General features: G+C 30.7%; 1 protein-coding gene across 5 annotated transcripts in view; it reads right to left on the bottom strand.

Annotated features, from left to right (window-relative positions):
* Nucleotides 1-22,414, bottom strand: part of LOC134697283 (putative methyltransferase NSUN7) — a 41,716-nt gene extending 19,302 nt beyond the window's left edge. The window contains exons 1-3 of one of the 5 annotated variants that reach the window (XM_063559458.1): nt 22,316-22,414; nt 15,314-15,404; nt 7,105-7,677 (exon numbers count right to left, since the gene is read on the bottom strand). In XM_063559458.1, the coding sequence (XP_063415528.1) occupies nt 7,105-7,516 (412 nt within the window). In that variant the 5' untranslated portion in view covers nt 7,517-7,677; nt 15,314-15,404; nt 22,316-22,414. Of the gene's footprint in view, nt 1-7,104; nt 7,678-8,914; nt 8,938-15,313; nt 15,405-22,218 lie in introns of those variants that run through there. The other 4 variants (XM_063559457.1, XM_063559461.1, XM_063559459.1 and 1 more) reach the window with 4 other exon arrangements.
* Nucleotides 22,415-25,965: the final 3,551 nt, after the last annotated feature.

The following is a 25,965-nucleotide window of genomic DNA, read 5'->3' as shown; positions in this document are numbered from 1 at the left end:
TATGTAAACAAGATGAGACAAATCTTCTATAGATCAAATGGATTCTATTGTTTACTTGTTAAAAAGGGAATTTCAATTATATTATAGAAACTGTCTATTGGGACATCTATCGTTCAGCCTTCCTACACAAGTACATTTCCGTAGTAAATAAAATAGCATAATTTTTTTATACTCTCATGAAAACAAACAATTCTTCATTTCACTTATTACAATTAATTAAATTGGACTATGGAAATCAGGTAACTTTCACAGTAAATTAGTTATTTTGTTTCATGCAGAAAACTGATTTCCCATTTAAAACAATACAATTTCAGTAATAGGGTACAGGTTGTTAAATATACTTAATTAGCGCTATGAAATAAAAAAAAACCTTACAAAGTTATCATGGTAATGATGGTAGAAAAACCAATACTGATAATCAAGTGTATAAATTTGTTTACTGAAAATTAAACAAGCTTTTTGGTAGTTTTTTTTTCTTTCAAATATCAGTTATGTGATTATTGTAGAAAGTGCCTGTTCTTCATTACAGTAAAAACTATTCAAACCAAAAACCCCTTTAGGAATTCATTGAGGTTCAGATTAGACAGTCATTTGGTTTAACTTAAAGAAGTCTCCTGAATGAGACGTCATACTAGCGGCTTTTCCAACAGGATTTTATCCATTTTGATAACAGCAATGAGACGTCATACTAGCAGCTTTTCCAACAGGATTTTATCCATTTTAATAACAGCGGGAAGAAGAATTTATCAATATCAATGACACCAATGCAAGACTTGGAAATATCAGACACCTAATTATCATCTCATTTCATATCTCCACTCTAGGTGACATATTATTTATATTTTTGGGGAGTTGTTGGGTTGCTGTTGATCTATGAAAAGCCAATACTTCCTTTTATTCATACATTTTAGTTGTGAAAGTTGGGATCTTCTGATCTTCACAGCTTCCAAGGGATTAGCAACTTAATGAATGTAAATATATTTACTTTTGTGCAACAAAACATGTATAGCTGATTTCACCAAGGACTTGGCAAGGTTGACTTAGGACAGTGCTCTCTCATAACAATAAACAATATACTGCTATAACAGTCATATAATTCTAGGGTCATAATAGGAAATAATACTCTAAAATCATTAAACCACTGATGACTTTCAAAATGTTGCCAAATTCAACGTCAGTTACAACCATGCCTTGAAATGAAATGCATTTATAAGCCTATTCTAATGATAATGCTTTGCATGGGACTGTTTAAAATCAACATATATATATATATAGTGTTTGGGTACTGAAAGAAACCCCCTAGCTGATTTCTGATCACAAGTAATGAATTCTTTAGATATTGATGAGAAGTATTGGAGAACTGAATGAAAACTTTTGTTTCAAACCAATGCTATTTAATAACAGCCTTAAACCACTGAGCTATACACTTGACGACCAGAGAAAATATTGTATAAGTTAACTATCTTTTTTTCTCAATAATTTCAAACAATATGCCCATTCTTGTAAACTCTTCAACAATGACGCATCTCTTGAGTAAAAGTCATTTATATTTTAGTATGATTCAGTGGAAATGAAAAAGTTTTAATTATAACATATATCTTCATGTGTACAATACATATAAGGCTGCTCCTTGAAAGCAAAATTCTTGTTAAAAATTTATACTTGAAATGAATACAAACATTCACTTCATCTAAACTCTGGAGGATAGTTGTCTCATTGACAATCATACCATATCTTCTTATTTTGTTTTTTAAGTTGGAAAGAGAATGTTACATGTATGTCTTTTGCCTTAGTCTTATGGTAATATCTCCTGCTGCTGAACACTGACCATTTACCCACCCAAAAATTATTGCTTCTCTTGCAATTGGATCATTTGAAAAAGTTTGAAAATGAGATTTGAGATATTTATATAATATAAAAGACGATTGGACCATACAAAGATATACATATTTGAATAAGAGATTCCCAAAGAATATTTTCTGTAATTCATGCTTCATTTTACCAAAGACATTAAACTAGCTAATCCTAATTTGGAAAAAAAGCATTAGAAATGTGGAGTTGTTTATGAGACATTTAACATAAATAACCGGTGGAGCATTTATCTCCAAATATCTTCAGGAGTTATAAAGATTCAAAAGTTTTGGTTTGTGTTTGATTAATACTTCACATCCCTGTCACATTAAAATGATTAAATAATCCGAAAATATAAAATGATGCATCTAATCACAAAATATACCTCTAGCATCCAAAGGTTACGTCATATCCAAACTTTGGGTCAGTATAAGTCAATGAATTTAAGTAATATACACATTCTATATACTTTTTTCTAAATTCCTTAGAAACTGTATTTAAATGGTTAATCATACCTGATCTGTTATTAAAATGATTAATAGTTTAAATTCACTGTTTTTTAAGATCATTTAAAGTACTTTCTGTAATTTAACTATTACTAAATATTTCTTTAAATTATTTGAACCTAACAAGTAAAAACTAAAAGGTTATCAGACTACAGTATCCTGTTTCGTGACTTTGTATATTATCTGATGTCACCAAAGTCATAACTTTGACATAAAATATTTTATAATAGCAATTTCACATTTAGTAAACAAAAATCATATGTTCTGTGTTTCTTTAACCAGCATCCAATAATCTTAAAGTTAGGTTTAAACATGTTAAAGAGATGAAAGAAGCTGCAGAAAAAAACATGAAATTGTGAATTTTTTTTTAAATGAAATTCGTATTAACTTTACAGTTAAAAGCTTTAGCAAAGTCATATATTAAAATTGCCATTTAAAAGACAAATAGCCACTGATAATAAAGTTTGTTTTGAAACATGTTAAAGAGATGAATGAAGCAGGAGAAAAAAACATGAATTGGTAATTGAAAGAACAAATTCATATTAACTTTACAGTCAAAAGCTGAGCATAGTCATTAAATACACCATGCACTAACATTTACATAAAGCTTTATTATCATAGAGCTAATTAAGCATGTTTGATAATATAGTTTACTTAGTTTCTTTTTTAATAAATACACTTAAAAACATAACATTGAAAATGCACATACAACTGCATATGAATAGAAAATAAAGATTCAACATCATTCATCTAAATTCAAAACACATCAAAAATATACCACAAAATAGTTCTTGACATAATCTAAATGAAACCACACAAATATTTGATCACCAAAAATAGTCCATGAAATACTTTTTCAATAAACAGCTTTATAAAGTATTAAAACATATTCAGTTCCATGATGAACATTTAAGCCTTGTAATTATATGTGACAAAGAAGACAATTAGGGTTATTTAATTTGCTTACTTAAAAATCGTTTCACATTAATATTGGTTCTAAAATGGATTTATTTCATTCAATTATTGAAGGATTTTATATTCGATATATGGGTCAGATATTTGAGCATTTTTACAACATTGAAATGTTCAGCTCAGTATTTTATATGGAAACTGCCTACGTGTTATATTTTAATGGCTTTCAATTGGATGCAGAGAGTTAAGAAACATATGAGTAGGAAATTCCTGTAATTTAAAAAAACAAACTTCAAATACCCAGGTCTCAAAAAACACAAAGGATCAATTTCATAGTGGAACAGTTAATGAATATTCTCAATTTACCAACAGAAAAAGTCAATGTATAATAACTTTGATGCTTTGTTTTCACTGACTTGGTTCAATATCAATTACTGGACTTCTAACTGATAAAGTAGAGTCAACATCACTGGTCAATAACATTCTATATCTCAACAGTCTAATTTTGCAAGTCAACATCACTGGTCAATAACATTCTATATCTCAACAGTTTAACAACTATCTTCCTGCCATAACTTAATGGTCCTTTATCAATTTTAAAACAATTTATCAGTTTAAAGAGAAGAAACTTGATAAATGTTAAACAGATTTTCAAGTGCATAACCACGTACTCAAAATTCATTCAATTTAAAAATCAATGAAGACCATTGTTTAAACTTAAATATCGTGTAGAAGACAATATCTAAATGAAAAAATCATTTCAATTTACAATTTGGAAAGTCGGATTTTATGCTCTATTTTAATTTGACTGAAAGCCAGATTGTTGTTTACTGGATTCCATAACTAGTAAAGCATTAATTAGTATGGTATCAAAATACGTCAAAAATACATTGGCCTTGAATTATTTGTCATTCATAAAAGTACGTTAAAATGAATTAAGAAAAACATATCAAGTTCACCTCCTGGTCTCTTCATTGTCTTTGGGAAGATCTTTAAGATTCACCGCATTTCTCTAATTTATATGAGCTATATATAGAAGATTATCTTTCTAAAATTTCAATTTAAGTCTAGATATATATTTATATATATATTCTAATATAATGAGGATTTACTGAAAATTTATGAAAGAGAAATTCAACTTTTTTATTGAATACCCATCCAAAGATTTGATTAGTTGATTAAATATGGATATGTGATTAATATCTACATAATTAAGATGGCAACATTTGTGGCCATATGAATACAATGACAAAATGTGAAGCTATGATTATAATGACAAAATGTGTACCTCAGGCCCGTAGCCAGGAATTTTCAAAGGGGGGTTCGATGGACTCACAAACTCGACTTTAACAGTCACAATTCCAACAGATCATTGACTTTAACAGTGCTTATTCGTTTTCAAGGGGGGGGGATTCGTCCAAACCCCCCGAACCCCCCTGGCTACGGGTATGTACCTATAATTACAATGAAAAAATGTGTAGCTAAGATTACAATGACAAAATGTGTAGCTAAAAAAACTAGCTATGATTACAATGAAAAAATGTGTAACTATGATTACAATGACAAAATGTGTGACTTTGATTACAATGACAAAATGTGTGACTATGTGATTACAATGACATAATGTGTGACTATGTGATTACAATGACAAAATGTGTGACTTTGATTACAATGACAAAATGTGTAACTATGATTACAATGACAAAATGTGTGACTATGTGATTACAATGACATAATGTGTGACTATGTGATTACAATGACAATGTGTGACTATGTGATTACAATGACAAAATGTGTAACTATGATTACAATGACAAAATGAGTGACTATGTGATTACAATGACAAAATGTGTGACTATGTGATCACAATGACAAAATGTGTAGCTATGATCACAATGACAAAATGTGTGACTATGATTACAATGACAAAATGTGTGACTATGATTACAATGACAAAATCTTCAAATATGTGATGACAATGACAAAATGTGTGACTGTGATTACAATGACAAAATGTGTGACTATGTGATTACAATGACAAAATGTGTGACTATGATTAAAATTACAAAATGTGCGACTATGTGATTACAATGACAAAATGTGTGACTTTGTGATAACAATGACATAATGTGTGACTATGATTACAATGACAAAATGTGTGACTTTGTGATAACAAGATACTTGTCTTCATAAATGACAATGAGAGGCCCTAATACTGATTACTCTATTTCATTATCATCCATAACCGGATGTTCTTCACTCAAAATTTAGTCCAATGGTCAGTAAAACATGTCTATTTTCTTTCTTCTGTAACTCTCTACTTGTTTTGAGAGTCCACTTGCATGATTACATTTAAGTACATAGAAGTCAAAGAAGAATTATGTAACTGTTTTATTTGCTGTGTCGGATCAATCTACGACTTATATATGCAATATTACCATTAAAGGACCTAAGTTTGCAATAACTGATCAGCTTCTATTGAAATGCAATACAATAATACCTTAATCTCTTCAAACATGAAATGGATATAATTCATTCATTACTACTTTAGGACAATATTCATAGACTTTATTGAAACAACTTGATAAATCTGTTAATCTATAACACCAAATGAAGGCATCATGTGTATTTTAAATAAAAAGTATAAATATTTATGTCCTTATATTTGTTCAACCCCGTGAATTTGGTCAAACATGAAAACAAAAGTCTTTTTATGTGCAGAAAACAAAGCTCTTATTTAATTCTCAACAGCGATATAAAACTATTTACTATTTGGCCTGCAGTATTACAAACTTCATTAAAAAACATTATAAGATATTTATAACCCATAAGACAAACAAACTTTCACCAATATCAAACATAAGTGAATGTTATTGTCACCCTAATATATATTTATGAACAGTTTGGCATGTGTATAAATTTTTTATAATGTTTTGGGTTGCTAGGTTGATAAATATCAAATGATGAGATAGCTACTGGCAATACACCCGCATGATTAAACCTTCATAACTTTTACTTTTCAAATATAAAGATATATATAGAAAATTTATTCATCTAGATAATATATTTACATGTGCATGAAGGTATCATGCAGACATTTTTGCATTTATAGATTAAAAAAATGTAAATTTATTAATGTTCAATAAGTTTTATTTCTATTAATACCAAAATATTCGCATTTAAATATGTTCCAAATAAGTAATTTCCTTTTCAGAAAATGATCAAAGCCTGGTATATTACTTAGAAGAATATAAGAATTGATTGTATCTCAATTATGTCTGGTATGAGCCACTTAAACAAATTCTATTAACTACTTATATGTTTATATTGTATATAAATATGGACACAGGATTTTGCAGTATGTTCTGAAGCTATATATACTATCTAACAGAGAAGCATTATCATTAAATCAATCTATTGATGAAACATGTAACAAAAACTTCAAAGTATGATCACTCCTAAAGAAATCAAAGATTTTATTGAAAATATTTACTTCTAGAACTTTAAGTTCCTCTTCTTTGGTAATAGTTCTTTTCCAAAATAGTAGAAAAAAGTCAAATTTTAGCCAAAATAAAGTAAACTGAAATAAGAAAGATGAGATAAATTGTATTCTCAGAGATGGACCACTTCCCTCTCTCCCCTTTTTCATCCTTTTCAAAGTGAACAAAAATTTGTCAAACATCAACTTAATTAATGTCTCAATGCCATAACCTATCTTTATCTATTTGGGGCTAATCAAAGTTACTTAAAGCATGCCGCATACTTTTCAGCAGTATAAAACCAAGTGACTAGGAACATCTACTAAAGGCAATGATACTTATTTGATAATACTTACATTTAAGAGCAGTAAATGCAAGTTCAAAGGTCAACCTTTTTTCTTGATCATCTTCAAACTCTAGCTGAGGTATATCCTTAACTCTTTGTGCCAATGTTTGTTGAATCTTTCTCTGTAGAATAGGATTACTTCTTTCCTCTTTTGAGTCATGTCTGAGAGTTTCGAACACTTTGGCACTGTTGACATACACTTTGTGACTATACAAACAGGGTTCTTTATAGAAAAAATCAAATTGTCTCTCACTTTGAACTTTCACTAATAAATCCTGGGACTGCATTTTCATCTTCATTTTAGCACGTTCTCTTAATGCATTCCTGGTGGCCACATAGGCCGGACAGACAGTCTGCGGTCTCTTTGGTAAGTGTGGGGAGCGAGATATCGGAACTGTTATCGTATCTGCTGTTGGTGGCATTCTAATTTCTTACGGTATTTCACTTTTAATATATCACCATAAAAATGACAAGGGATGCTTTAATTACGATTGGTCTCTGTTACTCTCCTCACCTGTCAATCAAACGAGAGTAGGCGTAATCTTTAAGTCCTTTCTACACAGGTGGTTACTGCTACTGTAATCTATAATCCAAACAAGAAACTGTGGTTAACAAAAACATTTATGTGGATCAACGATTATTGAACTTTCCCGATAATCAACAAAAGTTTTTCACAACAGTTTAGTTGGGACACTCCTCTATGAAGACATCGTAAATTAAATTTCAATAACTCAATTGAGAAGTAGAAATTTAATTTAAATACACTTGACAATTTCATCTGTTATAGGTTAAGGAACTACTAATGATAATATGAAAGAAGGCAGATTTAAAACACCGATAACGCTGACTAATAAGCATTAAGTGAATTTAATCTCCGTGTTTAGTAAACAGTTAAAAGTTAATCAACTCGTTGCAGGTCAACACCCACAGTGACAAGACAATAAACAAACATTAATGGGTATTGCCACAATACGACAATAGTCACGAAAAAAAAATCGACCTTGACAGTATAATATTTCTTTTTCCTAGTGAAAAGTTACTGGCATAGTTTGGATAGGAAAGCAACTAAATATACAATGACCTGCATTAAGTACGAAGATTAAAACTTTTCAAGACTTAAAACACATCTGCAGGAGCATTTATATCTTTCTAGGTGAATAGAAATTAAAATACAATTCACTTCTCAATTGAGGTATTAAAATCTAGATATGCCTTTGAAATTGTTTGAGGGACAATTAAAATTTAAAACTCTTTCTTACTTTTGCAGTAACCTTATAGTATAAATTTGTATATAGAAGACTATGATACATATATATATATTATATATCTTTCTGATATAAAGTTATAATGTATTGTATATATAATAATATGCACCTAAAATGGGTTTCTCTCTGCTAGACTAAATACTTTCAATAAATGATATCTAAACAATTGATCCGCTTTTAAATATTCAGTCTATTCATTCATAGTTTTTTCAATCATATTCATTATTCTTGTTTTCATTAACTTTATTCAGCATTCAAGTACGTTACCAAGTTGATATAACTTTGGCCTGTATTATTGGTCTATTAAAATAAATGTTTTATAACAATAAAAGAATAGAAACAGTCATTTTCTTAGGCTTTTAGAAACTTTAAAACAATGAAATCATCCTAATAAAAGTTTTCCCCATTTCTATATTCAATCACATCTCTTCGTTCATACAAAACATTAGAAATTTGATTGAAAAAAACTATTAATATTTCATTACTTATCAAAACTACAAATCAGTAATTTCAGATTTGATTCCCTTAAGTTAATAATTGAATTAAAGTCCCTACCTGATCTTTTGTTTACCCCATTAAACTATATCTGTTTTTACCTGTGCGATGAACGTAATGAATTATTTGTAATTGGTGGTGTCAATGATAGAACATAAGGCTGCATACTATTGATCATAACGGTTTCTACCGTGTCTAATGATTAACTTCTCCTAGACATGCACCACGATGGTTTAATACCAGGAATCAATATCAGTCGCTAGTGTCAATGGACTTCAAGTGGATAATTGGTCAGTTTTCTCATTGGTTATATAGTAATAGAAATGTTTAGGTAATAAACAGGTCTATTAAGTCAATTAATATTTGAGACACTCAACAAAATAAACGGATTTTGATAAATAAATCGAAGAACAAAAATCTTGGTAACTATGCATTTATTAAGCTCAGTGGGAATACATACCTTAAGCCTTTACTCATTTCATTTTATTTGAAGTACTTTTAACTGTCTTAAGTACTTTGTGGGGAAAATACAAGTATACTGTTGCATAGACGAAAGAAGTACCTAGTATAAACATGTGAAAAGGATTTGTTAATATGATTTCAAATCACATTTGTGTTTGTGACAATTTTCATAGTATTTTCATGAGGTCATAGTTCATTTTTTGTATTTATCTTAACTTGATTGAAATAAACTAAGGTATAGGAATTAACTTTGAAACGACAAGTGTGATAAATGTCAATCTGTAAACAGCATTGCACTAATTCAGATTTCAAAACCTTTGGTTGAGTTTGTTCAATATACACTCTTGTAAGAGATGTATGTAACAAAACTGGTCTGTTTAGTATACAATATATAAATATTAATTCATAAATGGCAATAAGGTTAGGTTCTGTTCAGCATAATACATACATATTAATTCATAAATGACAATAAGTGGTAAATGCTGATATGGTAGCAGCCAACAAACACATTTGACCAATACTGTCATCTAGAGATCAGGCCTTGAAAGGCATAAAACTTTGCTTAGTGCTCAGAGCACAAAAATTATGCATGCTTGAAACATGAAATCTAGCAATTTGATTGGTTGATTCTCGAGTCTGAGTACAAAAATCATGCTCGAAAGTTTTAAGACCATGAGGCCTAGTGTTCACATTGTGTACTTAATGTCTTCAGTAAAGGAGATATGGTGTGATTGCCAGTGAGACAACTATCCATTAAAGGTTCAAACGAAATGGATACAAGCAATTAAAGGCAAGGGCATGGCCTTCAACCATGAGAAAAAATGTTTAGTCAGCTATGAAAGGTCCCATTATGAAAAATATGAAACACATTCAACTTAGAAAACTAACAGCCTAATTCATAACATAACAATTTAGGAAAAAACGAATATAACAGACAAAAACCAACACCCACCACTGAACTGCAGGCTCCTTAGTATGTCTCTAAACAACATATATTATATATACAACAACAAAATAGATATAACCTTTCTTTTTTCTGATTATAAATTAATCCTAATTTAAATTAAAGCAGCCATTTTGAGAACCATGCGTCAAGCATCTGACTGACCATCATCAATATAAATCTACTATCAACTAAACACTTAGTCATGATGACATAATTGTAGAATATGTCGCAGGCAATGTAATTTTCATGTATTTTACAACACTTTAATACAATTAAAATCATTTTTTAAGCCAAGATGTTTCAAAATAGATCACTTTTCATTACAATCTTATTGAAAATCACATTATCAACCGGTCATACAAACATGTTTTTCTTCAAATAAAAAATATTGACGCAATGGATTTCTTGACTAGACCAAAATATACTATAAGGATCAAATAACTTGGAGTTATGGACGGTCATTAAAGTTCAACAATAAGTCAACAAGTTCATTTAATTATTCATAATTTGGCTGTGTATGTGTTAAAGATCAAATGGTTAAATAAGCAGGTAAAAAGACATTGCACTTGATTGCATTTAGATTTATTTTTTTAAAGGTAAAACAAATCAGGACTTACGTTTTAATAAACTCTGGTCATCGTAAAAGGAGTGGACATAAAGGTGTACATTTCATTCTTGTTTACATTTGCATTTACCACTTGTTAAAATGGTTGTTGAATCATCCAATTGAAAGTGAATCCCTTTCACTCAACTTACAATCATGGCAATATTCAGTTACTTGTGGAAATCAAATCTTGCTTACTTTTTCTTTGAAATTGGCTGTTGTAATATTTGGTTCTCTTGGAAATGAACACTAAAATTTTCATTGAAAAAGTGGCTTCAAAAACTCATAGGCTCTGAGTCTAAAACTGTAAGAACTGTTTTTATGAATTCCCTTATTTGTAGTTATTATAACTTAAACACTATAGTCTGGAATTTTTTGCAAATTGACTAAAGGGTGTACGATACAGCTATAGGGGAGGTAATGACTATAACATAAAACGTTATTTTTGCGCCTTCAAACTGTGACATATCATGAATGACTTCATTTTTTAACTGAGATTTAAACTGATTTTACTTGAAAACGAGTACATGGACCCCTTTTTTTTAAAATTGCATTGTGTTAAACTCTTTATGAAGATTATTTGTACCAATTATAATGAAAAAGTCAACATTTTTTTTTAAATTTGATAAATACACCACAAAAAATGCTGTTTTTTTTTAATAAACTCCTGAAACTTTGTTAAAAAATTATTGTTTCCAAAGAACAGTTGTACATATAAAGATAATATTTGTGTTAAGATGACTCTCATAATGTTTTTACCCAAAAAAACTTGTGTTACCTGTTGAAACAAAAAAGTTAGGAGTGTGGAGATAAAAATTGAATATTTAGAAGTTATAAAACCATCATTAAACATTTTTGTAAAATGTATCCTTTTAAAAACTTATCTACCAAACAGTAATGATAACTTAAGAAATAAAACATGATCTTTCTTTTCATTCAATGTTAATTTCTTTTATTTATTTGCATAAACTTTGTTTCATCGACCAGTCACTATTTCAAATGTGAAGAAACACCTGCTAGAAACAGACCCATTACCACAAAAATTATGTAAAATTAGGAGGGACCTGAGAGCTTAAAAGAATGATCTGTTGGTTATTACTTTTATATCAGTACATACTTACTGTGAATAATATTTAAAGGTACTATGTCCACCTAAATTGATTTATGCCTTTATATACATTTTGAACTATTAATATATTTAAATATAGGCTTTAAAGTCTTATTCAAATATTTAACAGGAATTAGTCAATATAATACTATAATAGCTATTATTTCAAAGATGAGATGAAATAAACAATACACCTTCAATCACCTATAAAGTATTGTGGGGTTTTTAGAAAAATTTCTAAACCTTATTCGTCATATCAAGGTATATAAAGTTTGTAGAAACAGGGATTAAGATAAACAAACAATTAAATGTGAAAGAGTAACAGACTTTTAACACCTTTCAGTCAGTCAGTTGGTATATTAAAAATTAGTCTTGTGTCTATAAGACTTTGATGCCCTTTAAAAAAAAATTTTTTTTTTAAAATCCGAAAGTTCCAAAGCTTAACTTTTTTAGAACTGGGCAGCAGTGGGGAATTACCATGTAATCCTGAAAGAGTGGAATAGAGTCCCTGACCCAGAGTGAACTTTGCAATTATGAGGGGACTAGCTAAAAAAAATTAATACATAAATATGTATAAATAAAGAGGGACTTATAAGATAGTCCATGACTACATTATATGATATATATCCACACTCAGCTGTTCCAACTAAGATTCTGTCAGATATCTCCGTTTCATTTACAAATCATCAGCTATCCATTATAATTCTGATAACATGAAAATACAGAAGATAAAAAAAATTGAAGGACAAAAGATTAATTTTAAGTTTAAAAACTTTTTTTTAAAAGAAAAGCTATCTCTCTGAGATTCACAAGTTATAATAACAGAAATGAATATGTTGACGTCAGTCTTTATGAACCCTTTCATATTTAGTTGACAAAAGTCTCTTACTACATTGTACTACATTTAACATTGAAAAATCAAATGACATTAATGTACTTTTATAAACATTAAGTTTCTATTTACTTTTTACTTTCATCTATTACACATATTGTCCGTAATCATTAGATTTATCTATTAATGGCAATTTAAAACTTTGTATTAAGCTTTATAAAAATCTATGAACCATAATAAAATTTTTTTTAGAAAATTTAAGACTGCCAATATTATTGAATTCATATTTGTCCTTCTGTTATACAACAGTGGCTTTTAATTAAAAGATTTCAATATTAATAAAATGTCAATGGTAGGTATAATCAATTTTCAGAAATTGAATGTCAATCGCACGTCAGTTTCCAAACGGAAATATAAAGAATTGATGATTGCAACATAATACAAGTTAAATGGACCAACCGCTGGCATAGACAAGTTTCACTCTGTTTTTTATAGAAACTTTGAACAGAACACATTAATCATAAATTGGTAATTTGCTTACAATGATTTTTTTTTTTGCATTGTCTTTTTACTTTTGTTGGTACATTATATGAAAATTTATTTTTTAAATGCCGGAAGATGACTTTTAATTTTTACTCTAAATGATTAAATACTAGGTTAATAGGTTTACCTAGTTTTTTTAACTGATATTTTTTAAAGTTTGTTTAACAACAATGCAAAGATCTCTATGAGTAAGAATGCAAGGATGTCCATGTGAAAGCATAAACATATTTTGATATATTCATTATCACTGAACTTGTATATACAACATGTATAAAAAAGATGATGTGGTATGATTGCCAATGAGACAACTATCCACAAAAGACCAAAATGACACAAACATTAACAATTATAGGTCACCGTACGGCCTTCAACAATGAGCAAAGCCCATACCGCATATAGTCAGCTATAAAACTAAAAGGCCCAGATAAGACAATGTAAAACAATTCAAGCGAGAAAACTAACGGCCTTGTTTATGTAAAAAAATGAACGAAAAACAAATATGTAACACATAAACAAACGACAACCACTAAAATACAGGCTCCTGATATATTTGTTTAGGGTCCAGCTGAAGGACGCCTCCGGGTGCAGGAATTTCTCGCTACATTGAAGACCTGTTGGGGACCTTCTGCTGTTGTTTTTTCTATGGTTGGATTGTTGTCTCTTTGACACATTCACCATTTCCATTCTCAATTTTATTTGAGTTAGTTCTTATGTTGTCTCATATCTGTCCCATGTCAGGTGAGGGTTGACAAGTCCACAAACATGTTTAACCCCTTTTACATTCTCTATGTGCCTGGTCTTTAGTAAGGAGCCTAATAATTCAGTAGTAGTTGATTGCTGTTTATTTATTTTGTCATAAATTAGGCGTATGATTTTCTCATTTGAATTGTTTCTCATTTTATCTTGATGCAGCCTTTAACCCTTTCCTCCATTGATTTTTTTTTTTTTGCATACTTGATTTGCATAGGATTTTTCAATAAAATTCTGAAAATATGCTTTCAAGTATCAATGCATTGCGAAAAACAAATATTTCATCAAATAAAAAATTTAAGTCGGATATTCCTATGATAGTCCTTTTCATATTGGATACAAATTTTATTTTTTAAAGTCTACTGCAGACATTTTGTAGTCAAAGCGTTACAACTGAGGTACTACACAGGCGTCAAAAGGCGACATTATGGAGTAAAGGGGGTGGCGTCAAAAGGCGTCACTATGGAGGAAAGGGTTAAAGCTGACTGATTGATACATTATTGGTTTTGCTCTTTGGTAAGGACATACATGGACTTATGGTCGTTGCCATCTATTTCATTTAGACTATGGTAGACAGAAATCATATTGGCAGTCATACCCATCTCCTTATTATTTCATATTTAACTGAACTGATGAAAGAAAACTAAAACACAGCAATTATATGTAAAATCTATATGTGTAAAATATTTAAGGTTCAGAAAGAAAATATTACCTGTCTGTAGATTTTTTTTCTTCAAAATTTGCACTAGTAGACAAGGTTTGGAGAACATTCATCTGAAAATGTAAAACAAGGACAATTTTATATACAGTATAAATGGGGTATCCATCCGTAACACTGAATCAGTACATGCATAGTGAACGAGTAATAAAACAGTGCTTTTATCACTGTTCTTCATCACATATCCATGCTTAAAATATTATATATTTGAAAGGAATGGCAATTTGGAATATAATGGGCAAACTATATTTTTTCTACTAAAATATTTGCATATAATATTTATACAGTGTGGCAATAACATTATGGTTGTATAGTGCAATAAACATTTCAAAATAATTAAATTATTCAATAAAAAATTATAATAAAAGCTTACACAAAGAAAGTCTCACTAAAGTCAAAAACATGTGAAAGCATGCCCCTAAAAAATCATAAAAATAAATTTTAAAACAAATTATTCAGAATTTTGAATACAATTTGTAAACTTTCTTTGACCTACCATAAAAAGACTGACAATGGTTGATGCTATGAATCTTCCCCAACTCACTGCATGGAAGTCTGTTAGGTCATAACATGAAGTGAAAATAAACCTTTAAATAGAAATTGATAGTTAATTTTAATTCAAAGTTTATTATCAACATTGAGGTACACAGTGGGAGTGTACAAACTTGTAAGAATGATATGATGTGTAAATATCAAACATATATGTGTACATTTGTACTCAACAAATTATGTTGCTTGAAAATTTGTATGGCACTATTTTCTTTTGTCCTACATTTCAAATTAATAATTTGTACTTATGGAGTCTGGTACTGCTTGATATTCACCAAATTATTCATGCAATCCATCATTGGACACAAGTGATCAATCATGTTTAGTTTTCTATGCTACTCAACATGCTACAAACCAGTTTAAACTTGTTAACCTATCTTATGTATATATATCTAGCTAACAAATATTAATTTTGCTTATGAAAACAGCATTACAAGGTGTGTCAGAGGCATATAACAAACAATAAATTCTGATCAATTGATTGTTGTTTGCTAAATGTCCAGTGGCAAATATTTGGAAATATCTAATGCATGTTCATGAGAGGAACAATTTATCAACAATAAATAGAATTTATAAGTATAATAGGTAAGGGGTCTAACAGGATGAAAAGCAGAAGATTTGAGGGTACATTCAATAGAGAAAGAAATTTAGCCTTGCAACAGGCCTCAACAGGTCCTTCACAGACTTGTTGCAAGGGTTCTTAAACCACAATTGCACAATCAAAGTACAGCAGAGAAAATCAGAGAATGTTCAGTCATAACTCAAGTTCAAGAAATGAAGAGAACAGAAAAGTTTAATCATTTGTCTTTAACAAAATAACAACAGCAGGGAGAAATTACAAGTCATCACATAGCTAAAGAAAAAGAAAAATCTGAAGTTTTGTTGATGGCTCTCTTTTTCCTTAGGCCAATAAAATTATATTTGTGGTTCCAGTTACATCTTAAAACAAGTAAGGGTTACATACAAATGTAGGTAGGGAATTTTTATTATTTTATGTTTTTTACGTTAAGTCTAGATATAGGAGCAACATTCGGACTTAAACTACTTGCTTAATGAAAAATGTGGGAAAAATGCTTTAGGGTAGGTTATTATAGGACTAAAAATAGGGATGGCAGGGTAGCTGGAACCACACATATATTTTTATTTGGCCTTCCTTATACACATTCTTGTCTTCTAAATACTTTTCTCCCTAAGAGAACCTCTCTTCAGTTAAATAAAATAATGATAAAAATATTTCATTCATACCAATAAATCTATTTCATTACAAATCGTCAAATCAGTTTCCATCATTCACATACCTACGCTATAAAGAATTGTTTTCATCGCGACTGGACTTGATGGAATTTGGTCATAATACCTTTCATTTTCAGAATAAAAGGTCATTCAATTTATCTTTTATACTTATCTTCTGATTGACATAAGTTTGATTGTAGCCATGAATGATTCACATTTTATTTTACAGACCGAATTACTGAAGTCATGAGTAATTTGTGGTCATTTAAACTTAGAAATATATGTGTTAGTTCAGGTCATTCGGCAGATCTGTGTTCCAATTAATTATAATAAGCCTCCACAGTCATTTGATTCCTTGTGTTAGTTTGCTGTCTGATTGATATATACCCACCATATTCTTTTATTTTATTTTTATGGTAGAAGTAATTACCAAATGATTAAAATATCCTTCAATTCAAGATCATTTTATTGATTTTAACTTTGTCAATCTTTATATAAAAAGTTTCTATATGAATACAAAAGCAAACTGTTTGGGTTTTGTTCATTGTCGAAGGCTGTAAGGTAACCGTAAGTTGATAACTTTTACAACATTTGGTCTATGGAGAATAGTTGTCTCATTGGCAATCATACTGAATCATTTTACAGTAGTTCCTAAGGCTTTGAGAAATCAACTAGAAATTTTGTCCTTTAAACCAATTTTATAATCTGGACCAGTCTCTCTTAACAGGACATTAATATATATATATATATGTATATATACGATTTGGACAAAATCAAAATAATCCTTGTCAATTGGTCCAGTTATGCATATAACTTAAATGGTTCATACCAATTTTTACTGGCCTTTGCCTTATTTCTGCCTAGCTTGAGAATGACTGTTATTTTGTATAATGAATTTGAATGGAGATAAAACATTCTAGCATTAACACAGAGGGTCAAGACAAACACAAACTGTAATTGTACAAAGGAGAAGGGTCCAAGAACACCCAATATAAAAAGAAGATGTGGTATGATTGCCAATGAGACAACTCTCCACAAGAGACCAAATTGGTTTAAAACAAGAATCCACAAATTGCCATGCAAAGCATACCCTCTTTCATATTTGTAAACAGAAAATAGTTGTTTGACAGATTTTAAGAGCACTATATAGTCACACACTACAATTCATCAATGCCAAGCCAAGCTTGTGACCAAATATGAAGTCTGTCATCATGAAGTGTGGTAGAAATGCATGACAAGTTTTAATTTCATTCAGCCATGAGCATATAAATAACTTCAAAGTATTGACAAAAAAGGAAGTGGGCCTCCCTATGATGAGATAATGATATGCTTACACAATACAACTCATCAATGTCTAGTTCAGCTGACAAAGATTATTGTACGAGTCATTCTAAGGCTAGTAGTACCCGAGAAAGGTGTGACAGAAATATTTGTTTGATGTATGGATGAACAGACAGACATACCTGGAGAATGCAAACCAGCCCTACTCTACCTCCACTCAGAGGAGCAGGGTATGATAAGGCATTCATCTTTTTCAGACAGAGTAATGATATAGATTTGGAAAAGGAGATATCACTTCAATTTTTTTTATCTTAGCTAAATTGTTTTAAAATTGGTGCTTCATTTCTTTGAAAAGGGACATTCTTAAATTCCTCAATCACTTTTAGCTTCTCCTCTATAAAAATACAGTTTGATGCTTCAAAAATACAGTGCTTAGGTGTGTGAGGTGTGTCAAATAAAATAACTACGAGAATCATTTCTCAATATTGCTCTCTCAATCAATTAATATTAATACAAATATATATATAGTTTTTATTTTAACAAATATAAGTACTGTCAGAAAGTAAAAAAAAGCACATTAAAGTTTTCTTGCACTATTTTTCAATTATTAAGTGAGGCTGGATGGGATGCAATCTACCAGGAAAATTAAAATGATTCTTTTTAAAATATCCATGATAATATCTTTGAATAAATAGAGGATAACTCAGGATTTCCTTCCCTTAGAATAAACTTTGGGTCGACATCAAGCGTCATTGCACCTTATGACCTGTTCTTTTTCCATAATGTCTATAATCTTTAAATTAAAAGCCCAACAGATAAATATAATATAAAAAGTTCCCAATTATAACATGTAGAAAATTAACATACCTGTCTTAAAATTTAGAACATAAGAATGCAACAAAAACTTTTATGCAGTTTTAATCAACTGCCACTCCTCAGCGATACTAACAAATTACTTTGTTTGGTCAATAAATTTCAAAAGGTTTGTGTTCATGATTAAAATTCAATTACTGACAAATTTGTTTTGAATTTGTTTTTCGGTAGAGTAATATGACCTCCCACCAACTGATATCAACAACATGCTCCATTATTTACAGAAATGAACGATCAGTCAACAGCTTATCACATGCAGGAGACATTCTTAGATTGATAAAAATACAAACTGACCAAACTTTTTCCAAACATTTTGTAAATAGTATTGTGTAATTTTAGATGGATCGTTTTGGGAGCTTTAAGGTCATTTTGATATCATACATGTAGAAAAATTGTCTATTTGTTCTAATTTTTTTTCTATAAGTTACAAGAAATAAATAGTTAAGAACCTCACTCTCATACAAAAAGTTGATTCACTAATTGAGAAAATAAACCTTTTTTTTTGTCCAGATATACTGTGAAGTGCACTTTTTAACATTAGTTTGTTAAGTGCACTTTTTACCATTAGTCGGTGAAGTGCACTTTTCAACATTAGTTCATTAAGTGCACTTTTTACCATTAGTCAGTACAGTGTACTTTTTAACATTAGTTCGTTAAGTGCACTTTTAAACCTTGGTCGGTAAAGTGCACTTTTTAACATTAGTCTGTGAAGTGCACTTTTTAACATTAGTTCGTTAAGTGCATTTTAAAACATTAGTCGGTGAAGTGCACTTTCTAACATTAGTTCGTTAAGTGCATTTCTTAACACTTGTCTGTGTAGTGCACTTTTAATATTAGTTCGTTAAGTGCATTTTTTAACATCAGTCGGTAAAGTGCACTTTTGAACATTAGTCGGTGAAGTGCACTTTTTAACATTAGTCCATGAAGTGCACTTTTTAACATTAGTCCATGAAGTGCACTTTTTAACATAAGTCAACATAAGTGAAAAGGCTACCTGAAACATAGCTGTCATAACTTGATTGCGTAACTCTATATATTGTCTATAAAATTTTTATGTATCTAGTTTTGTTAAATCTTTAAAGCACTCTCCCACTGAACAAAGAAACCCCAAATTAAATAAATCTTCTAAAAGCAACTTATATGAATAACATTACAAGACAGAATTATAGTTAAAGCAAATTGCCTTCGAAAGTAAATCAACTTCCCAATTCTCTCAAAAAGTTATCTTTCTGGAAATATAAAAAAAGAAGATGTGGTATGATTGCCAATGAAACAACTGTCCACAAGAGACCAAAATGACACAGACATTCTGGAAAAGCTATATTGGACAAAATTTGTGAATTATACTTTCTCTGCTATATTTAATTTTTGCCAATTCTCCTTGAAAGGTTCGAAATCATTGAAAATTAAGAAATATAAATAAAATACAGACATTTTAAAGTTTAAAGTTTAATTGAAACTTAAATCAATTTTTTTAAGTCTTTACAAAATTCAAGTTAAATATGCATAAACTCTTTAGTATAATAATACCAGCATTTGAAATATAAGTAATTTACGCAATATAAGCTGTTCATCCGTAGACATAATTTTCTTATAACAATATCAAGAATATTTAATATGCAAGGTATGACGTCAACATATTGACTTGCAATTCCAGACTGTATAATAATGTAGCAACGGAAACTGAAAATCAATCTATTCCTAATATTCTGTCTTACATTATTTCAATTATTAGGTCATTCTGGGCCTTATATTAGACCAATTTACTTCTTGACTTAAGAAACAAGGAATTCTAATTTAATATTTTTGATATCATGACATCAGTTTATTGTAATACTTATTTTATTAAAGACTTTAATAAAAAAAAATTACAGGACAGTTAAATCCATAAACTAACAGACCTCAATATGTGTTCAAATAATAAAGGATTGGGATAGAAAATATACTGTTAATGCTTCTCCTTGAAAATTCTGTCACTTAAAACATGTATTACAAAATTGTTTTAAATGACCATAATTGCCAAACATTTAGAGAAACCTTATATATTAAATTAACTCGAGGACTAAATTACAAGATTCTTTGCATCTATTTTAACACCCAAAATATTATACCACAGAACTTCGAAAAAGTAATATTTGAGACATTACAATTGTTATTATTGGAATTTTTAAAACATTGTAAAATCATCTGAGGCCAAAAGGATTTTTATGTTTGATTTTCGTACAATATCATAAACAAATAGCATTAATAGCCATGATAGTGAAATAAACAAAAGTTTAAAATTTGAGCTGAAATTTTTGTTGCCTCAAGTTTCAAGTTTGTGTGCCCTTAAGTTTCAAGTTCTAATTCTGTTGGCTGTCAGATTTAAAATCATTTCGAAATAATTTATATATGTCAAAAAGCATAAAATAAAATAAATAAATATTTTTAATAAAAATTAACAATCTTGCTTAAATCAACCAAATAGCCTAATACTTGTATAAAATAATTATAGAACTTTTAGGATATCAGACATGTCAGAAGATATTTTTTAATAACATGTGTTCTATTTACTGCCCTTATTATCACAGGAGACAACTTTATATCATATAAGGGAGGCAACTAATACATAGAAATAAAAGGTTCCTGAATCAATGGTTGTGCATTTTGTAAAGTTATTTTAGTGTTTATGTTGTACGTATATTTAAGTAGTTTATTGTTTTTGTTTTGTTCTGTGGTATATTTTTGGTGTTCTGTTAGTAGCTGGTTAGTCGTTAAGTAAGGGGAGAGACATATACTAAATATGTCTCTGGTAAGGGGACTTTAGGTTGAGTGTTGTTTACAGTGGAGTCCCTGCTGTCCGCGCGGCCCGTGATATCGCGCATTAGCTGATTTCGTCCTATCAACACAGTAACACATACAAAGTCGTTCTTGTTATTGTTTTAGCCTTCCGAAGAGATAAAAAAGAATAAAATTGATAAGTTCAAGAATTAATTAATAACTGCAATCCCGTGATTTACCATATTTGGCCAATTTCCATTAAAAAAATTACATCATCAGATTATTTTTGTTTTATTTAAGTCAAATTAATATCAGATTGAAATATTTTTTGCTCTGCATCCTTGGAAGTGTGTTTGGTACAATCTCAGCTATATTTCGTAGTATAAAATCTTTCCTTTATTTCAAATAAGCTATTTTTGGAAGACATGCGCGAAATCACCGGACATTGGAGGAACTCTCAGAACAGGGGTTTTCCTAATTTTGAACACACATTACACAAAATCTAAAGGATGAAACCATACAAACAGAAGATTTTATGAAATAAAAGTATGTTATGAATGTGTTCACACAAAATTATCCAATTATTGGTTTTATCAGTTGAATGAAGTGAAGTCATAAGTCTTAGGTGCGCGGATACACCGGACTGCACCGTAATATTATCAAAGGTGGATTTAGAACCCTAAAGTTTGGCTAAAGTCGTCTTACTTGTTAAACAAAGTATGGCAATGCGAAAGCGGGCTGTCACTTAATGTTTAGTTAAACACAAAGTGACTAAAGTTTTCCCATCTTAACATTTAATTACAACTGAGGGCTGTTAAAGATTGAAGTAGAACTTTCGTTGACAAACGTCGTCTGTATTTTCCGCCATAGATCTTCTTCTGTGACGTAGAGTGCGTTAAATTCTGAACGTTTGACGGAAAAGATACGAAATGTACTCGAAACTGTCAATTTCCTACTTCTTCTATATTTGTATCCTTTTAATTATGGAACACCTCCTCGACGGATATTATCCAAGTGGGGAATTAGTAGACAATAGACAATATACACTATTTTATTGGCATAAAAGAAATGGTAATGACTAAATAGATAAACATGTTGTATATTTGTAAAGTAGTTATATTGTTTTTTTTCTGTAATGTTTGGATATTTTTTAATACAAGACACGATCACCCATAAACCAAAGGAAATCACATATCAGTAGTAATCTTTACGCGATACACGAAAAAAAAACCTCTGCATCATGACAATCAACTGCAAGAGCATAAAAGATATAAAAAAAAAAAAAAAAAAAAAAAAAGCACTCCACTACTTGAAACCAGACATAGTATGCGCCACGGAATCAATGGTTAAAAGGAATCAAACAAGGATCAAATCCAACAAAAGTCGCCATAATGTCATGCGAAATATTTTTCATATTTATTCTTCAGATGAAAATCTTATACATTCTTACTTTGAAACCAATCGGTTCCTCCACCAATCTTCTTTAAATGCACAAATGACTAACTAAAATGAATACAGAAATGACAGAAGGACCCTTTGAGGGGGTGTATATGTACTTGTTGAGAAATCCATCACATCAGTCGAACAAACATCCAGAATGACTGACGGAGAAATTGAATGGGTAAAGATCAAAATATTAAAAAAAAACAGCAAAGACTTGCTAGTTGAATCTTTTTGCATGCCACACAGAGATAAAAAACACTCAAACGAACTGCAAAAGTCATTTGAGAAGGCCAGAACTAATAGGAACACCAATGTCATTCTATCAGGAGATTTAAACTGCCCTGGCATCATATGGGACACAGCAACAGCCCTTGGACCAGACAGAGAAATCCAACACGGACTAAATGATACAACTGAAACATATAACCTGACACAAATACGCACTAAACCAATTCGTGAAGGAAACCTCCTAGATCTTGTATTTTTCACGAACCCAACACTAGTTTAATCCTCAAATAACGTACCAGGTATATCAGACCATGACATTATCATCACCGACCTGGAAACAAAAGTACACCATCAAAAAAGCCTACCAAGCAAATGTTACAAGAAAACAAAATGGGACTAAATTTCCACAGACCTTAAACACACCCTAGAAGAAGTCAAAGAAAAACACCATCAAGGAGCTGAGGTACACCAACTTTGGGACACCTTCAAAAGTCAGCTTCAAAAAACATGAATACAAACATTCCAAATAAAGAAATAAAATCAAGAAATAACATCAAGAAAAAACATCCCATGGATCAAACACAAACAGAGGAAAATGCTTTAAAGAAAAAACAGAGGCGATACAAACAAGCCAGAAAAAACAAACAAATGGTCAAATTATAGATCTTTTCAAAAGGAATGCAAGAAACAACTGAGGAAAGCAGAATATTAAAATGTCAACCAAAACATCTCTGAGGGCCTAAACAACAATGACATAAAGCCATTTCGAAATACATTAAATCCAAACGCCAGGACTCAGGAGGAATAGTACCATTAAACTAGAGGCTCTACCTGACACAAATTTTAAACAAAATATCCCTATGATGATTGTGGCCAGGTTTGGTTTAATTTGGGCCAGTAGTTTCAGAGAACGAGATTTTTGTAAAAGATTACTAAGATTTACGAAAAATGGTTAAAAATTGACTATAAAGGACAATAACTCCTAAAGGGGTCAACTGACCATTTCGGTCGTGTTGACTTATTCGTGAATCTTATTTTGCTGAACATTACTGCTGTTTACAGTTTATCTCAATCTATAATACTATTCAAGATAATAACCAAAAACAGCAAAATTTCCTTAAAATTACCAATTCAGGGGCAGCAACCAAACAACGGGTTGTTCGATTCATCTGAAATTGTCAGGGTAGATAGATCTTGACCTGATAAACAATTAAACCCCCATGTCAGATTTGCTCTGAATGCTTTGGTTTTTGAGTTATAAGCCATAAACGGCATTTTATACCCTATCTTCTATTTTTAGCCATGGTGGCCATCTTGGTTGGTTGACCGGGTCATCGATCACAATTTTTAAACTAAATACCCCAATGATGATTGTGGCCAAGTTTGGTTTAATTTGGCCCAGTCGTTTCAGAGGAGAAGATTTTTGTAAAAGTTAACGACGACGACGACAGACGCCGGACTCAAAGTGATGGGAAAAACTCACTTGGCCCTTCGGCCCAGGTGAGCTAAAAAGGGGGCTTATTTTGTCAGTGATAGTAAAGGGAAAGCCGAATTCTACTAGAACAATTTAAGTCCGTTTTTACAATAATATCAGACACAAACCTACCAACAAAAATAAGGGCCAAAATCAATATACTAGTAACACCATTAACGATCGACCAAAAGGGACTGGAGAAACTACTAAAAACACCAAACCAAATAAAGCCTCTGAACCAGACAACATCATAAACTGCATACTCAAGTAATGTGCTGAACAACTAGCACCCATCCTGCAAATTATAATGCAATGCTCGCTAGACACAGGTGAACTACCAAAAGACCGGAGAGACGCGAACAAATCCAGTATCTTCAAAAAAGGGGACACACACCTGGCAGAAAACTACAGACCTGTTTCCTTAACACCTGTCATCAGCAAATTTATAGAACATATCGTATGCAGGCATATCCTAAAACATCTGAAAAAAACCCCAAAATCTTAACCAACTAAAACCACGGCTTCAGGTCAGGATACCAATGTGAAACCCAACCCATAACTACCATCAACGACTTCCTATAAGAACATGACAAAAGACATCAAATCGACGTAGGCATACTTGATTTTTCAAAAGCTTTCGACACAGTACCAAACAACAAATTATTACATAAATTAGATCAATATGGAATTAAAGGAAACACACACAAGAACTTCGTAACTGCAAGATCAATTCGCACCATAGTGGAAGGCGAATCATCTGGCGAAATAACAGTTGACTCTGGGGTCCCCCAGGGCACAGTCTTAGGACCAATCCTATTCCTGTGCCACATCAATGACATTTCAGACAGCGTAACATCATTAGTAAGACTATTTGCTGACGACTGCCTTCTACCGGTAAACAGAACAATTAAAAATAGCCAAGACCAACAAAAGCTACAAACAGATTTGAAACAACTAGAAATCTGTGCCGACAAATGGGGAATAAATTTCAACGTCAAAAAGTGCTATGTTCTATCCATGAACAAAAAAGCAGACAATTTCTACACGCTTAACAAACACATTCTATAAGAAGTAAAAGTGAACCCGTATTTAGGATCCATAAACTCAAACGATCTGAAATGGAGTTTCCACATTAATAACATGTCACCTTAGCCTTTCTTAGAAGAAACTTGAGGAACGTATCAGAGGCATGTAGGAAATTAGCATATATATCCATAGAAAGATTAACAATGGAATATGGCGCAACAATCTGGAACCCATATATGAAAGGGGATATTGACAAACTAGAACGTATCCAAAACAGGGTG

This window comes from Mytilus trossulus, chromosome 14, assembly GCF_036588685.1.
Source record: "Mytilus trossulus isolate FHL-02 chromosome 14, PNRI_Mtr1.1.1.hap1, whole genome shotgun sequence".
In the NCBI taxonomy this organism is placed as follows: Eukaryota; Metazoa; Mollusca; class Bivalvia; order Mytilida; family Mytilidae; genus Mytilus; species Mytilus trossulus.
The sequence above is the reverse complement of the archived record's forward strand: the minus strand, read 5'-3'. Positions and strand labels throughout refer to the sequence as shown.